This window comes from Patella vulgata, chromosome 7, assembly GCF_932274485.2.
Source record: "Patella vulgata chromosome 7, xgPatVulg1.2, whole genome shotgun sequence".
Taxonomy (NCBI): Eukaryota; Metazoa; Mollusca; class Gastropoda; family Patellidae; genus Patella; species Patella vulgata.
Window position 1 is genome coordinate 39,657,441 of NC_065885.2, and position 18,056 is coordinate 39,675,496.

An 18,056-nucleotide genomic window follows, 5' to 3' on the forward strand; every position below is an offset into this window, starting at 1 on the left:
TCACTTAGTCACCGTGGCTCCCATTATAAAATGGTGATATGTCTAGTCTTATACCATGTTGAAGATAGGCCTATACATTAAATGTTCTATTAATGGGAGTGATACAGATTTTATGGTTAGTGTAGATTTTGATAGTTTTGTGTTAATTTGTGATACAAGTAAATTACTTGATTGTAATTGTAGATTTCAAACATACTTCAAAAACATATTAGCCTTTGACGGTTTGATAAGATGGGTGCACCGATTGCAATCACCGTACTGGTTGTTTGAGGCTGAGCCTCAATTCACCGTTTTTAACTTAATTCATTAAATTGTCGAACAATTTTTACATGTATGTACTGAAAATCCGACCCATAAAATGGCGTCGAGAGTTGATTATGGTCTGGTCATGTAAATAAATATTTTATTAATAGTTTTTATAACACTTAAGGCCTAAAGAAAGACTTGCAATAGGTAGATTTAACACTTCCATAATACATGTTCTAAAAAAAAGATTCACAATAAATGGTTTTTAGTTCACAACATGAATTTTGCGTGAAATATCTAAATTAGAGTACCCTAACCCTAACCCTAGTCCACATAAAAATAGTCGTTGCCCCTGTCCATCCAGAAACATAGGTTTATCCTCCCAAGATTTCGGTTTCTTTTGATATTAGCATGTATCGGACCATAGCTTTGTGGATTATGGTCCCTGATTGTACGAAAAATCATGTTTTTAGATTGTGGACACAGTATGTTTATAACCCAGAGATTTTGTTATTCGTGCATATTGGACCATAACTTTCTGAATTATGACCCCTGATTGTAAAGATAATCACGTTTTTAGATTGTGGACCCTATTACAATTTTTTTCCGATTTAAAAAAAAAATTCGAATATATAGCTTGTTCTCTGCTAATCTCTTGCAAAATGTGGGCGTGTCTTGTATGGCAATCGCTTTTTGATAAAAAAAAAATGAGTTGACTTTAAAATGCACAAAATGCATAATAATATCTATATTTTAAAACTATTGACCATAATGATTATGGCGTTATAAGGTTATGATGTCAAACATCTGGGTCTTTTAAGAGTTGATCTGTGATTAACGTCATGATATCGCGTCATGATGTTGGTCACAGAGCTTTGCCCTAAATACAGCCCAGAAGCCAAGGCCACATGATTTTGGGAATGGGCTATTGGTGATTTGTTATGAGGTTATGACGTCAAACATCTGGGTCTCTTAAGAGTTGATCTGTGATTGATGTCATGAGGTAAGCGTTTTTTTCCATCCACTGGAGCCAGGTGTTATGACGTCATATGTGGATTGTGGGTTAGGATAAGGGTTAGGAATGGGTTAGGGTTAGGGCTAGTCCTGTCTACATCTCGAGACTCTGACGAAATCTGCAGGCCACAGCCCTTACCCTAACCCTTATCCTAACCCACAATCCACATATGACGTCATAACACCTGGCTCCAGTGGATGGAAAAAAAGCTTACCACATCATGACGTCACATCATGATGTTGCATTATGATGTCGGTAAGCGAGCTTTGCCCCTAAATACAGCCGCGCAGCACAAAACCACATGATTTTAGGAATGGGCTATTGATGATTTAATACATTCAGTGTACATGAAATAACTTACAAGAAAAAACATTTTGGCCGCCGTTACCATGGCAACCAACATGGTTAGATTTTGATGGGCACATTAATTTTGTGTAATCAGAAATTTCTTTTACTAATAATAAGGTAAACTCCTTCCTGCTATGCTATTGGCTTTAAATCCAAAATAAAAGAAGCATGTTTGGAATAGACTGTTTTTCCCTATTTGGCCTTTTTTCTAAAATGTGACAAAAAGTCCAGGATTTAATTTTATTCATTTAGAAAAAGTAAAAAATGTCCCAACCGAGTTGGAACCACGCCTTGGGTGTTGTCTTTGGTTTATACTATCAGAAAATCATGGGTTTACATATCTAAATTGAAGGTTGCTAAGGATTATTGAGTGAAATTTCTTCTGAAAATGTCCCAAAACTTTGAAGTCCGTTTTCTCATTTTGACGTTTTTCCCATTTCGAAACACCCACAAACTTCAAACTATCATAAAATTCTTATCCCTGGTCCTAATTTAAAAAGAGTTACATTTTTGGAAAGCTCAGACTGTAGACTATGCAAGAGACTGGTTTTGTGGGAGCAGCTCACATATTGCAAACTAATTTTGAGATAGATTCTCTCCATATGGATTACGAAGTTACGAAGAAATATTTTAAAATATGAAAAGCCTGAATGGATTGTAAATAGCTCATATGAAAGCTTAATAATGTCATTTATATTCACAAGGTTCTACAAACTGAAACAAGGGTCTCATGGAAGCAATATACAGAAATTGTTGAAATTTGACAGGCTTTTTCGTTCAAAATTCATTAAACAAAACCAATTTTAAAAAAATGTGATAATTTTCTTCACAAATTGCATGCAGTTTACCATAGATCCCCGAAAAAACTTGAAGAACTGAAATCATTTTATGAAACTATGATAAAATATTATGAGTTTGTAGAAGAGTCTTCTAAATTTTGGAAAATGCTCTATTAGTACTTCTTTATTTAAACAGATTTTTACAAAAAGGTTACACATTCAGATAGCTGACCTAATTAAGATTCTAACGATGTATAATATGTATTGAGTTATTGAAATTTAATTTTCGATATTTTGACATTTTTGCATTTTTGGCACTTTTGAACATAGGATTTCTCAGGGGCATTTTATCTAATCCATAGGTTCCCAACCTTTTTTGGGTGGCGACCCCATTCCAGACCCAGGATCAGATCGCGACCCCTCGAAGAACAAAGTCACATTTTACTATGAAACATCATTATCATTCATTTTTATTATTGTTTACTTATTAAAAGTCTGATAACGAATTATTGATTTAGGGTGCGCAATTATGCAATAGTAATTAGGATGCTGGGCTAATGCACAAAGTGAAAGTGCTACGGGGAATCAAATCATGGCCATGAGAGGAAGTCGATTAGCAATGTGGCAAGAGCTGTATGTTCCTGAAGCAACGGCCGCAGTTTTACAAATTCTATCCGTTGCCAGAATTGTCTGAAATTCCCAAACTTTTAGGTACGTTATTTCCCTTTATTGCAGACACGTGAACAGTAACGTTGTCCAATCAGAGGTCGTGATACAAACACATATCCAAATACAAACATTGCGATCTCCACCAAAAATGAATAGATAAGTTTACAGCCGTTAAAAGGTGGGGTTTTTTCAGTTGAAAAACTCACGGAAAAGCAATCGAAACTGTTTTAGAGACTAGAGAAGAATTTATTTGCACGAAAATTGGCTGCGGCAAGTCTCTTTGGTTTGGAAATTTCCAGCAACCTTGACATTGAATGAACCTTGAACCTTGCAACTCGATTATCACAGGTAGATATTTCAGTTGGAAAGCGCGAGACTTGGTATTCGTGATGATATTTTCTATCGAGGAAGCTGAGAGGTCTAGAGCTGGGTCCTAGACCAATCGAAATTAGTGACGAAAAATGTAGATTGTAGAGTGTTACGTGAAGGCCTTGGTAAGATGTACGGATTTAAAGCGAGATCAAGCCTTCTATTGAAGATGTATAGATAGATTACATGAAAAGATAGCATTTTTTAAAAAGTTTTCAGAATAGTTCGCGACCCAGAGGTTGGGAAACGCCGATCTAATCAGATAACGTAATATGTCATTAGAGAGCCCTGCGGCTATTTAATTGCCCAAACCGGTTATTAAAACTATCTCGAAAATAATCTGCATACCGGAAGTATTCAAAAAATGAAAAAAATAGCGCTCTTGCGAAAAACTTGATTTCTCAGTCAGATATTACTGGACCAAAAGAACTAAAGTATCGTTGGATAGCCCCATTAATGGACTATCATATGACATCTGAATGATACGATTTCAAGGGTTAGAAAAAAAATTATGGTACGCCGAAAATGTAGTATTTTCCGTTTTGGAGCTTTTGAGACGTCTTTTTCTTGAAAACGACACCTACAATTTTTCTTAAACTTTTTTTACTCGGAGTCCTATCGGTGGTCTATAGTGTGAATCCAAAAATAAATGCATTGAAATAATATAAATGGTCCAAAAAGACCCTCAAACCTTGAAAGAAGTAGAAAAATCCTTAAATGACTGAAAATGCTCTTCTATTTTTCTTTGTTTTGAAAACAGCTCAATGGATGTTTCTGAAACTTTTGGTTCAGAAAGTCAAGTATCCAAACAACTTGTTAAAATTATCCCGACAATGATAAAAAAAAAAAACGATAGTAGTCGAAAAAATACTGATATTTTGAAAAAAAAAAAGTAAAAAAAATGTTGATTTTGCGAAAAAAAGTGATTTCTTCCCCAGATTTCACCGAATCTAAACAAATAAAGTCTCATTGGATAGCCTAAATAATGGACATTCTTATGACATCCAAATGATACAAATTTGATGCATAAGGCAATATATTATGGGACGCTGAAAATCTAGAATTTTCCTTTTAAGAGCGTATTCAGACGCTTTTATCACGAAAACTACTCTAAATTTGTTTCTTAAACTTCGGTTAGTTAGAGTCCTAACGGTGGTTTAGGGTGTGAATGCAAATCTAAAAGGGTCAATATAGCATAAACAGTCCAAAAAGGGTCCCAATCTTTGAAAAAAAGTTGAAAATTTGCTATATGATTGAAAAGCTTGTAATGGTAAAAGGGAGGTAACAAGATAGGTCATACTAGCAATTATTTGCTAAATATCATTAAATATCCGATTTTTTGAGGAAACAAACAGTAAAAGATTGGTACTCTGGCGAAAATCGAGATTTCTCCGTCGGGTGTCATTGAATCAAAACAACTAAATTATCGTTTGGTAGCTGATAATAATAATAATAATAACTAGACCTGCAAGCATCACTGAACCGGTTTTCAGGAATCAGACAGGAAGTGTGTCATACAATAGCCCATTCATCGAGCTACCAAACGATACTTTAGGTGTTTTGATCCGGCCACACCCGACGTTGAAATCACGATTTTTGCAACAGCACCGATTTTTACTGTTTTTTTTAATATCGAATATTTTTTCGACTACTTCCGGTTTACGGATCATTATCGGGATAGATTTAACACGTTGTATGGGAACTTAACTTCCTGTACCAGAAGTTTCAGAAAGATCCATTGGACAGTTTTTAAAAGAAAGGGAAATCAGAAGATATTTAACGATATTTAGCAAATAATTGGTTGTCTGATGCCAATGTGTTATCTCCCTTATACCATTAGAAGCAAATAGAACGATTTTTCGAATTTTTTTCAAAGATTGTGGCCCTTTTTGGACCATTTATACTATATTGGATTCACACCCTAGACCACTGTTAGGACTCTCAAGTAACAGAAGAAAAGAAATAAGAGACGTTTTTGGGATGAAAGCATCTGAATAGCCCCCAAAAGAAAAATACTAGATTTTCAGCGTCCCATTATATATTGCCTAACCAACGAATTTTTATCATTTAGATGTCATACGATCACCATTTCGCAAGATCACCATTTTTATACGCCCACATTGTACGAAAAATCACGTTTTTAGCTTGTGAACACTGTAGAAGTCACAATTTTTATCCGATTTGGTTTAAACTTGAAATGTATGCTTATAACCCAAAGATCTCGGTTCCCTTCGCTATTCGTGCATATCGGAACGTAACTTCCTGAATTATGGCACCTGATTGTACGAAAAATCACGTTTTTAGCTTGTGGACCCTATAGAGGTCATAATTTTTATCCAATTTAAAAAAACGTATTATTATATCACCGTTACACCCTAAGGATGACTGAGTTCGAATTTCATGAAAATCGGCCCAAAACTGACAGACAAAATGGCCTCGTTCGTTCTCAAATGGCGTAAAAATATGGTATATCAAGGTTGTGGACCCTATAGAGGTCACAATTTTTATCCGATTTTGTTGAAACTTGAAATGTAAGTTTATAACCCAAAGATCTCGGTTCCTTTCGATATTCGCGCATATCGGACCATAACTTCCTGAATTATGGCCCCTGATTGTACGAAAAATCACGTTTTTAGCTTGTGGACCCTATAGAGGTCATATTTTTTTTCCGATTTAAAAAATCATATTATTATATCACCGTTACACCCTAAGGACGACTGAGTTTGAATTTCGTGGAAATCGGCCCAAAGGCAAAACTGACAGATAAGATGGCTGCCCTTCATTCTCAAATAGCGTAAAAATATGGTATATCAAGGTTTCTGGACCCTATAGAGATCACAATTTTGATCCGAGATCAAAAATATGGTATATCAAGGTTGTGGACCCAATAGAGGTCACAATTTTGATCCGATTTTGTTGAACCTTAAAATGTAAGTTTATAACCCAGAGATCTCGGTTCCTTTCGATATTCGCGCATATCGGACCGTAACTTCCTGAATTATGGCTCCTGATAGTACGAAAAATCACGTTTTTAGCTTGTGGACCCTGTATAGAGGTCATCATTTTTATCCGATTTAAAAAATCGTATTATTATATCAACGTTACACCCTAAGGATGGCTGAGTTCGAATTTCGTGAAAATCGGCCCAAAACGGACAGACAAAATGGCCGCCCTTCGTTCTCAAATAGCGTAAAAATATGGTATATCAAGGTTGTGGACCCTATAGAGGTTACAATTTTTATCGGATTTTGTTGAAACTTGAAAGGTTAGTTTATAACCCAAAAATCTTGGTTCCTTTCGATATTCACGCATATCGAACCGTAACTTCATGAATTATGGCCCCTGATTGTACGAAAAATTAGTATATTATTGTCGACATCAAAACTTGAAAAGTGGGTGTCTCTTATCACGTGATGTTATTTCCATGGAAACGAGTTGACTCCAGTTGCAAGAACGCTCATGTCAACTGCAACTTGTTACCGCTAATTGCATAAAGTTGAACATGTGCAACTGACTGCAACTAGTTGCTTTGAGTTGTAAGAGGCGCTCAGGTCGACCTTTTTCAGTTGCATTCAGTTGCTTTCAGTTGCTCCCAGTTGCCGAAACGCCAGTTGCTTTCAGTTGCAAGGTCGACAGCGGAGTTAGAATTTTGTGAAAATCGGCCCAAAACTGACAGACAAAATGGCGCCGTTCGTTCTCAAAAAGTGTAAAAATATGGTATATCAAGGGTTGTGGACCCTATAAAAGTCACATTTTTTATCCGATTTTGTTGAAACTTAAAATGTAAGTTTATAACACAAAGATCTTGGTTCCTTTCGATATTCGCGCATATCGGACCGTAACTTCATGAATTATGGCCCCTGATTGTACGAAAAATCGTGTTTTGAGCTTGTGGACCCTATAGAGGTCATAATTTTTATCCATTTTAAAAAATCGTATTATTATATCACCATTAAACCCTAAGCACAGCTTAGAAGGCATTTTCAGAAATTAAGGATTTTTCAACTTTTTTCCAAGATTGAGTCTCTTTTTGGACCACTTATATTATTTCAATGCTTTTATTTTTGGACTCACGCCATAGTCCATCGATAGGACTCTGAGTAAAAATAGTTTAAGAAAAATCGTGGTTGTTGTTTTTGAGAAAATGGCGTCTCAAAATGTTCCAAACGGAATATACTAGATTTTCGGCGTACCATAATTTATTTTCTAGCCATCTAAATCATATCATTCAGATGTCATATGATAGTTTATTAATGGGGCTATCCAGCGACACTTTAGTTCTTTTGGTCCGCTAACATCTGATGGAGAAATAAAGTTTTTTGCAATAGCACTATTTTTTTTAACCTTTTTCTTCATTTTTTGAATACTTCCGGTACGGAGATTAATGTCGGGATAGTTTTAATAACCGGACTGGCTTATAAAATAGCCTCAGGGCTATGTAGTGATATATTACATTGTCTGATCAGATAAAATGGCCCTGGGAAATCCTATGTTCAATAGTGCCAAAAATGTCAATATATCGAAAATTAAATTTAAATATTTCAAATTCAATACATATTATACATGGTTAGAATCGTAATTAGGTCAGCTATCTGAATGTGTAACTTTTTCGTAAAAATTTGTTTAAATAATAAAGTAATAGAGCATTTTCCAAAATTTCACGATTTTTCAACTTTTTTTGGTTTTCAGTATGATATATTTATTTTACCTATTCCAGACATTTCAATGTCTTATTGGATGGATTCATGCACACGACTACCAGAGGGACTCTCAATAAGGAAATTTTAAGAAAAATCCTTGGAGTAGTTTTCGAGATACAGGTGTCCAAAAACACTCCAAATCAGAAAATACTTGATTTTCAGCATGTCATATTTTGCTGCCCTCTCATAGGATTCGTGTGAAATTGGTATCATATGATAGTCAAATCCCCAGGCTACCCAACGATACCATAATTTCTTTAATCCGTTGATATCGAGTGGAGAAATCATGTTTTTCCCAAAAGCACCCATTTTTTGCGTTTTCTTCAAAATATCGGACATTTCTTTCAACCACTTCCGGTTTAAAGATCCTTGTCGAAATAGCTTTATCAGTTGGATTTGGACTATACTTCATTTTCCAGAAGTTTCAGAAACGTCAATTCGCCGTAAAACGAAACTCGAGCTCACAAAATGGGCAGAAAATTCGAAAAAATTAGAAAAATAAAGGGTGATAACTCAGAATGAAAGTTATATTACTGGAATCGGATTGCCTTCAGGTATCTTACTGAAATCGGATTGCCTTCAGGTATCTTACTGAAATCGGATTGCCTTCAGGTATTTTACTGAAATCGTATTGCCTTCAGGTATTTTACTGAAATCGGATTGCCTTCAGGTATCCAAAAATGTAGGTCAAATTTGAATATTTTGAAAAATTACAAAAAATGTCTCCAAAACAACGTAATTTCAAATTTCGAACAACAAAAGCCATAGATGAATGTTCGAAATTGAAAAATGTGAGATAGCCATTGTCTCGGAAAAGATTCAGGGTTTCCAAAAATGTGAATTGTTTTAAAATAGGTAAAGAATTGGCGAAAAACACAGCCGATTTTTTATTTATTGCTACCGTTCAAAATTCGGCCACTTCCAGTCTGTGCAGAAGTTTCAAAAATACTTTATCGAGTAACCACCACATGGTTTCCTGAGAGAAAATTGAACCCCAGATCGATATCTGTTTTCGATCATGGAGAAATAGGCTCCCGCGGTAAATAATAATGAGTTCTTGTATAGCGCAGCTTATCCATAAAAAAATGCTCAAGGCGCTTAGAGATGGTATGAAGCGTATCAATGTTACAATGTTCAGTTATAGTAGGAGTTGAAAAGAAATGTTTTCAGTTTTGACTTATAAGTTCCGAGATTATCACATCGCCTTAAATCACGTTCCAGAGTAATGGTGCAACATGGGAAAATGACCTATACCCGAAGGTCTTCATATTGTAGCCTGGAGTGTAAAGTTTCGGTTTGTTTTGTTGATCTGAGATCGCGTGTAGGAATGTAATTGTGTATCAGCTCTTGAAGGTACAAAGGGGATGAATCATTGACACATTTAAACACTGTACATAGTAACTTATATTCAATGCGCAATTTAATAGGGAGCCAGTGCAATCCTTTCAGAATAGGTGTGATATGGTCGAATTTTGGAGACAATGATATAATTCTGGCCGCTGTGTTTTGGACACATTGTAGCTTGTTTAATAGATGTTGTGGAATACCCCACAGCAAACAATTGCAATAATCCAGCCTGGAAAGAACCAAGGCACGAACTAACGTATGAGCAGCTTCATGACTTATCAGATGTCGAACTTGACGTATAGCAAGAAGGTGGAAATAGCAAATTTTGCATAGATGGTTAACTTGTTTTCCCATCGACAGATCGCTATCCAGGAATACTCCAAGGTTTTTGGCTGAATAAGAGAAAGCTATATCTAAGTCTCCGATCGTAATGGATTTTTCATGTATGTTTAACCTCTGATGTTTAGTGCCTATTAAAATTGCCTCAGTTTTGTCGTCATTAAGTTTCAGCATATTAGCGGTCATCCATGACTTCATTGTAAAGATGCTGATGGCCCGAACTTCCAATTATCTGAGTGTCATCTGCATATGCATGATGATCCAGTGAATAACGGTCAATGATGTTAGATACGGATGCAGTATAGAGCACAAACAACACTGGGCCCAAAACAGAGCCTTGTGGCACACCCTGTTTTAACAGTACTGGTGGTGATACTGTTTTGCCTATTAACACTTTCTGCGATCGATTTTAGCCAACTCAGTGCAGCGTCTCTGATACCAAACTGACTGGAGAGACAGTCCACCAGTATATCGTGATTTATAGTATCAAACGCTGCTGATAGGTCTAGCAAAACCGAGGCGGCACATCTTCCATTATCTACCGATACCCGAAGATCATTTGCTACCCTTATTAAGGCGGTCTCTGTAGAATGGTTTTGCCTATAGGCGGACTGAAATTTTTCTAATAGTCCACAAGTGGTTAAGTGATTAGTAAGTCTCTTATTTACGGCTTTCTCAATTATTTTGGAGATGAAAGGAAGGTTCGAGACTGGTCGATAATTCTTCAAAGTGTTAGGATCGAGGTTATCTTGACTTGTTGATGTGGCTAGATGGATGTAAAACACTATTAATTTTGCATATCTCGGTAGTGCCGGTTATTTTTAGATATATTTTTCTCCCTCCTTTTATGGCATATTGTTTGCCTATCTGTATTGACATTTTCGTGTAGAATTGATGAAGAGGTATTGAATATCTATGTTCTGCCTGATTTGGTGTCCGTCTCCTTTCTTTTTTGCCATTTTGATTGCCTATCTGTATTGACATTTGGGTCTAGAATTGACGAAGAGGTATTGAATTTCTACTTTCTGCCTGGTTTGTGACTTTTATGGCGTAAGAATACAAGTCAAGAAGCGTTGTTTTGTTTTTGCACTAACACGGTCATGATATTCTGTCCCCAGTCTGCTATGAATATCAGTGAATTGAAATTTTGGTGGTCAACCCTAATACAAATTCAGTACTCTGATGATCCCATAACGTCATACTAGCTGTGCTGTATTTAAGGGAAGTTCTCAACGAAATTTAGGGAATGGGCTACTGCATGTAGAACACCAGTGATTCAATTTAACATTGGAGAAATTAATAGTGTTCTGCATCCAAATATATTGGATAATCAACTATCTAAAACAAAAAAACTCCTGGTTAGGCATGGGCAAGGAAACTTTTCGTGAAATATTTACAACAGTCTAAAACCAAGATTAGGGAGTTGTGGGTGTCGGAGACTACGCGACTTGATGCAATTACAGACCCTTGTTATTTCACGTGTGTAATAGCTAATCGTGAAACTCTATTTCTTATACCGACTTGGCTGTGGAAGAAATGTGGTTGAACATCCATTGACACAAAACAGGTCATTTTGGGCATAACTTATGGTTAAACTTCATTTCAATAATATGCTTGTGCGTTGGGGTCTTCAGCAGTGGGAGGAAACCAGATGACCCTATTCCCTGGTCATGGAATCCACAGCACTTTGACTTAGTGACAGAAACCCAGGAGGTTGGACAGGCCCTAGTCCCATAGCTGCTTAGGTAGAAAATGGCATCAAAGTGGTGCACATTACCAGAAATAGATAATCAGTTTAGAAAATTGGGGTATGAAGGATTTTTGCCCGGACAGCAGCACTATAGGGAACTTATTTAGTATTCCAATTGTTTTGGGTTGTGTTACGTGCAAGTAAATGCGTACATAGGACCTAGGTTTCACATCCCCTCTGACTATATGTTGTCCTTTGTTAGGTCATCCATCATCCTTACACTTTTCACAAGGGAAGAACCAAGATGGAAAATCTGATAATTTCTCGACTTATATGGGGATTGACTATTGGACCTAGAGGTTAGCGAGTTGTGGTCTTGGGTGTGCATCCAAATGTAAAAGACTTGAATTGATATAAATGGTCCAAAAAGAGCCTCAAACTTTGAAAAAAAATGAAAAATCTTTAAATTACTGAAAATGCTCTTTTATTTTTCTTTTTGTTCAAAATTGCTCAATGCATGTTTCTGAATCTTCTGGTACAGGAAGTTAAATGCCAACGCCACGTTTTAAAACTATCCCGAAATTGATACGTAAACCGGAAGTAGTCGACCAGATATCCGATATTTTGAAAAAATGCATAAAAATGAGGATTTATGCCAAAAACGCGATTTCTCCGTTCGATATTACCAGATCAAAAGAGCTAAAGTATTGTTCGATATCCCAGTGAATGGACTTTCGTATGCTTTCTTCGGATCTGTTGCCTAAAAGCCGATTCAGTACTGCCATCATGCCATGCAGGTCTAGTTATTATTATTATTATTATTTTTTTGTGTGTATTTTCTGCAAATCGGATTTCTCAGAATCTAACCATAGGATCTTTCTGAAACTTTGACCTACTTCCCCAAAAATGGGGTGCAAACATTGATCAAATATATTTACAAAACGTTTTATGAATCCGAATTCACCGAATTTTACGAATGAAGAAATTGACCTACATAACCATAACACTGTGACTATGTGACCTATGTTACTAATTTTTTTTTCTTTGAGTACCTTGAAATATTTACTTCCAATCTGCTAATTTCGACAACTTGACAACTTCTTTAATATTGGTACGATTTCATAAAATTTGGAATGTATGTAGATCTCATGGACCAAACTTCAACGATACCATTAGAAATGCCCTAACTTAAATTAAGGATTAAAGTTTTCAAGATAATCGACTAAATATAGGTCAGATTTTTTTTCTGTACTAGCTACAACACTACTGATTCGTACACAAAAAATGGTGCTTGTAGCTCAACCCGGAAGTGCCACCATCTTGAAATGTGAAATATCCTTAAGGCTTTTTTGATATTTTACTTACAGATAAGGGAATTATATTTTCTGAATCCTTGAAGGAATGCCCATAAAATGTAGAGCTTAGAATTTTGATTTCTGGCAAAAGATGGACGCCATTTTGAATTGGAAATGAAAAATAGTGAAAAATACACATGAATGGGCTTGAAGAACATACACAATAGGTTGTGGTTTAGAGAATCCGTCTCGTATTACAGAAATTATTACATTTCTGGATAGCCCGACTCAGGCATGAATTTTTGGTATTTCAAAACTAATGTTTAGTATGTATAGAAAGTGGTTAGAAATTATACAGTTGTCATTAATTAGCAAGTCTGTAACTAGCTGTAAAAAATATGGCTATTTATAATACCATCACTATTGAATACACAAACCTAACTAATAGTGGTGTATATCATTCAATAATCCCAGTTTTAACAACTTAGTGACAAAACACCTACTTAATGACTACTGTCTGATTACTAACAATTTTAACTAACTAATACACATTATGTATCATATAAACTGATGACTTTGATCTATTAGTGTCGTATATTTTCATTTAGAACAGTTATTTATTGCTTAGTCAACGATATCAACGTTACAGTGATACTGATAGTTCAAAAGAGATATTTAGAATCTATATAGAGAGAGAAATAGAGTTTAACGTCCACTCGACACAAACTAGGTCATTTCAGGACTAACATATGGTTTAATTTTATTTCAATAATTTGCTTGCGCGTAGCAGTGGCAGGAAACCGGAGGACAGAATCTATATATCATCACATCATAATTAAATGTAATGATTAATCACTACAATTAGATAACTTCCACATTACGCGTAGTTCTACATGTACCACTAAATTAGCTTTGGAATGGAAACCTATGTGAAATCGGGTGGTGTTGTAGCAATGGCCGTCCTTATTAAACCACTACACATGAATCAGTGAAATCTCCATAATATATTTGTTGTATTACCTACAAAGTATAAATATGCGACAATCCTTGTTGACCGCTTGGACGATTTAGCTGCTATGGGCGTATGTTTTGCTGCCTGGCAACCAATCTTTGTTTTTAGCTTGTTCTCTATCCATCTCTTGCAAAATGTGGGGTGTATCCTGTCTGGCAGCAGCTGGTTAACTTGTGGACCCGCTAGAAATCACAATTTGTATTCAATTTAAAAAACCATTATAATTTATAATATACCACTATTACACATCAATGAAGGTTGAGTTTGAATTTCATAAAAATTGGACCAAAACTACCTGACAATAGGGTGGCTCCTTATACGCAAATAGTGTAAAAGTGTGTCATACGAAGGTTGTGGACCCGCTAAAAGTCACAATTGTTATCAAATTTTGATGAAACTTTAAATATATGATTATGTCCTTTCACAAAATGGTCACTCCTTGTACGCAGATAGTGTAAAAGTATGTAATACGAAGGTTGTTGGCCCTCTAGAGGTCACAATTTTTGTTTTATTTTGATGAAATTTAAAACATATGTTTATATCCTAAAGATCTCAGTTCCTTTCGTTATTCCCACATTTGAGACCATTATTTACTGGACTATGGCATGGCCCCTGATTATACGAAAAAAATTTCTGTTTTCTTTTTTTTAGCTTGTTTTCTATCCATATTTTGCAAAATATGTGGGTATCTTGCATGGCAACAGCTTGTAATTGTTAATTATAAACTATCTGCATGTAAGAAAAAATAACATAATAATAATTAATATAGTTTATGTCATGACAACCAACTAATTTATATTTACAGCCAGAAAATTTATTATACTACAGTGCTGATCCTGATTCAAAAATAATGATAAGCGATTTTGGTTTGTCCAAGATGGAAGATTCTGGTATCATGGCAACAGCATGTGGTACACCAGGATATGTTGGTAAATATACGGACTTTGTTGTCACACTTTGGTAAAATGGTAATTGCCGGTACTACCAGAAATAAACGCATCAGTTTTAAATACTATATTTACCAGCAGGTGAAGGCCATAATTACCAGTAATAATGGATGCTCTAACACTGAGAAATAGGTAACGGTTAAAACGTACGTTTGCCGCATTAAAAACTCGCAAAACGGTCAATACCTACGTATCTCGATAAAAAAATAAAATTCGGATTATAACTCCTCATTATGGCTTAAAATCTCTAGATAAGGTGTGTTAATTAACCAGGGTGAAAAATGGACTGAAAGGCGAGTTAATTATCGCTAGGTGTGAACAACTCTGGGACGGTGCGTTTTCTGTACTGAGTATGTTAATTAACCGACGGGTTAAAAACGAATGACACGGTGTGTATTGTTTAATTGGTGTGTTTTCTCGATAGTTGTTATAACTGCACCAAAAGAGTATAATCAAGGACCAACCGACTTTATCTGACGCGTGAGTGTTAAATGGAAACTTGGGAAGGAAAATTGTTTTTACCGTGCGATTTTTCATTCGCCGGTGTGTTTTTCGCAAATAGGACTTTGTATAAGGACAGGTCTTTATATGTGGAAGTTGTACGGGGCTGTTTCTTCTATGTGTCTTTTGTATTTGTTGATGAACATTTAAGACGCAGTACGTGTTTTATAGTCACGCCACTTATAAAGTTGCATAGTAAAATATAAATGTAAAAATCGACGACGTCAGTTAATCAATCTGCTCTGGCCAAGCTCAAAATTCCGCTCTAAATTTCCTTCACGAATTTGAGTAAACTGCTGACCTCCGTGATTATTTTAAACCGCCATCCACGGCGAATTTTAAAAAGTCTGAATTTCACGCATGTACAGTCAGCACATCCATAGCTGGTTTGAAATAGGTTTATGTATTTATCGTGCGATTCCACGGCAGTGATATCGTAGTCGAATATCTGCTAATACGGCATGCTAAAAAAGATTGTTAATTTAACACGGTTAGACACGCAGATTTTACTGGCTTATATTGAAAATATAACAAATATCAAACATTGGCAGGCATTTATATAATAAAATAAACAGAATTATGGTTGTACCGATACATTACTTCATCAATATGTGCGACATTTTAATAATTGCATCGATCGACTATTTCAAACTCATTAAAATTACGAAATTTCAAAATTTACACACATAGATGCTGGTCTTACCGTGGGCGAAAGTTTTGTCCATTGAAATAGCCATTTCCATTCTGACAAATAAGTTACACAATGCATTTTAAATTGATAAATCACATCTGAAGTAATATATCTTCGGGTTTAAATCACAAATGAATTAAATGCCTTCATCTCCTGTTTTTAAGCACACATCGTCAGAAGTCACTGTCAACCTTGCTGAACACATGCACATTAACACGTTATCAGTCGGATAATACCTTGATGACCTTTTCATTTCGCCACCAAAAAGTCTGAGTCAATGCATACTGTCAGTCAAGTTTCCAAATTACGTGAATTCACACGTGCTATCAATAGGAATTGATAATTGACTAAATTAGAAGCCCCTTTAACAACAAATTGCTACCATGCCGTAGTCTTGTAGACAGGGCTGTCGGTAATTTTTCACAGTTGATTAGCAGCACTGCTAATCAAGAAGTCCAATTTTGCCAAATTTGATTAGCAAATTTAAAAATTGATTAGCAGTTTTTCAGTTTCAATGTAAAACACCTAAATACCAAGATATTACTTTAATTCATAACAAATATGATTAGATTCCATTCTGACTATTCTTAGATTTTTTTAGCACTGCCACAAGTACTTGTGACAGTTTGTAAATGTGATGTAGACATTTGTTAGGTCTTATGTCTGACGCCAATTCTTGACAGTGACTTCCGAAGCCCCACTCATTTTAATTGTTATTTTTTTGTTACGTTAGAAATCTTCGTTAGAAAACAATCTCGTCTGCTTTTTATCGTGTATTACTATTTTTGTTCAATCGGGCGTACCTCGATTAACTAGACACACGCGATATAAACAATAATATTTTACGGGAATTTTTACTTTGATTTATCATTTTACAATACGTTAACATGTATTTATTTTTTTATATTTTATTTACAATACGTGGGGGATACACTGGAGTTATTTATTTCAAAATGAATATGATATAATTACTTGATGTCTCGCAACGTGAGTGCGACTACTTGATTCCCTATTTCCGGTTTAATAGTCCCTATTCATAGAGTTATGTCCCTGTGTTATATAGTATTGTGTCTGGGTAGTTCGAGAAGAAAATGTCACACAGAGAATTCAGTTTTGTTTATAAAATTTTATTCAACATTTTATACACGTTGAAAGTGTTGAGTAAGCCTTCTAGTCTTCAAAATGTGGATTATTCTTGTGACAATATCCAAAATGACTGGCACATTAATGATTCGCAGTAACTGCGAATCAAAAACGTCAGATTTTAATTTTTGGTTAGCAACGGACGATACTGGTTGTCGGCAGCCCTGCTTGTAGACAATACTTATATTCTGTATTGTCAGTAATTTGAAAAAATTGTCGTCCATAAAAACAATAGATATACATTGTCCGTCAATTTTACAGCACCCCTTGAGAACACTCCCCACCCCATCGTTTCTCTGAGCTAGTTACGTCCTTGTAGTAAGAAATCATTGGGACGCGACCAATCTGGATTTTCACACAGAATATGTGCCGTTGTCATGGCTAAATTACGAACGGGCTACGATGAATAGCACACCCCATCTCCTGCAATTTACATCATGTATTACCAGTAGGTTACAACGGATTCTATTAATTTTATTTACGATAAAACTCAGGCTTTAAAAATTGTGGATATGAGAGATAATTAAATTTTTGAATCGGTATAGACTTGAAGGTTGGCGCATGCAGCGTGTGAAAAGAATACTTAATCATCATATTCGCAGTTGACATACTCCTGTCAATAAAATCATTCCTTAACCGGTGGTGATAATTTTTGTAATTTGGCACAAAAATCATCCCTTATATCGCACAATGCCCCTTTAACTAATACAGGCTTTTTTGTTAGGCAATTTCCTTTGTACTCTTTTGATGTGGACTCTTTGATGTAATTGTCGCATCAGTTTTTGTGATAATTATTGGAAAGAAACTGAACCGGGTTATTCTTTGGGATATTTATCGTCTATTGTATAAATACGGTAAGCAGTTTGTGTGTTGCATTTATAAGTTAAAGTATAAAAAAATATATATTTAAAGGGACGAAGGTGCTATTTAAGACATGATATTTTAAAACCATATACCAGTAACTA

General features: G+C 35.4%; 1 protein-coding gene across 2 annotated transcripts in view; it reads left to right on the top strand.

Annotated features, from left to right (window-relative positions):
• LOC126828393 (calcium/calmodulin-dependent protein kinase type 1) overlaps window positions 1-18,056 on the top strand; it is a 179,057-nt gene that overhangs the window by 127,180 nt on the left and 33,821 nt on the right. For both annotated transcript variants that reach the window (XM_050558175.2, XM_050558176.2), the window contains one exon: window positions 14,615-14,738. In XM_050558175.2, the coding sequence (XP_050414132.1) occupies window positions 14,615-14,738 (124 nt within the window). The remainder of the gene's footprint in view (window positions 1-14,614; window positions 14,739-18,056) is intronic.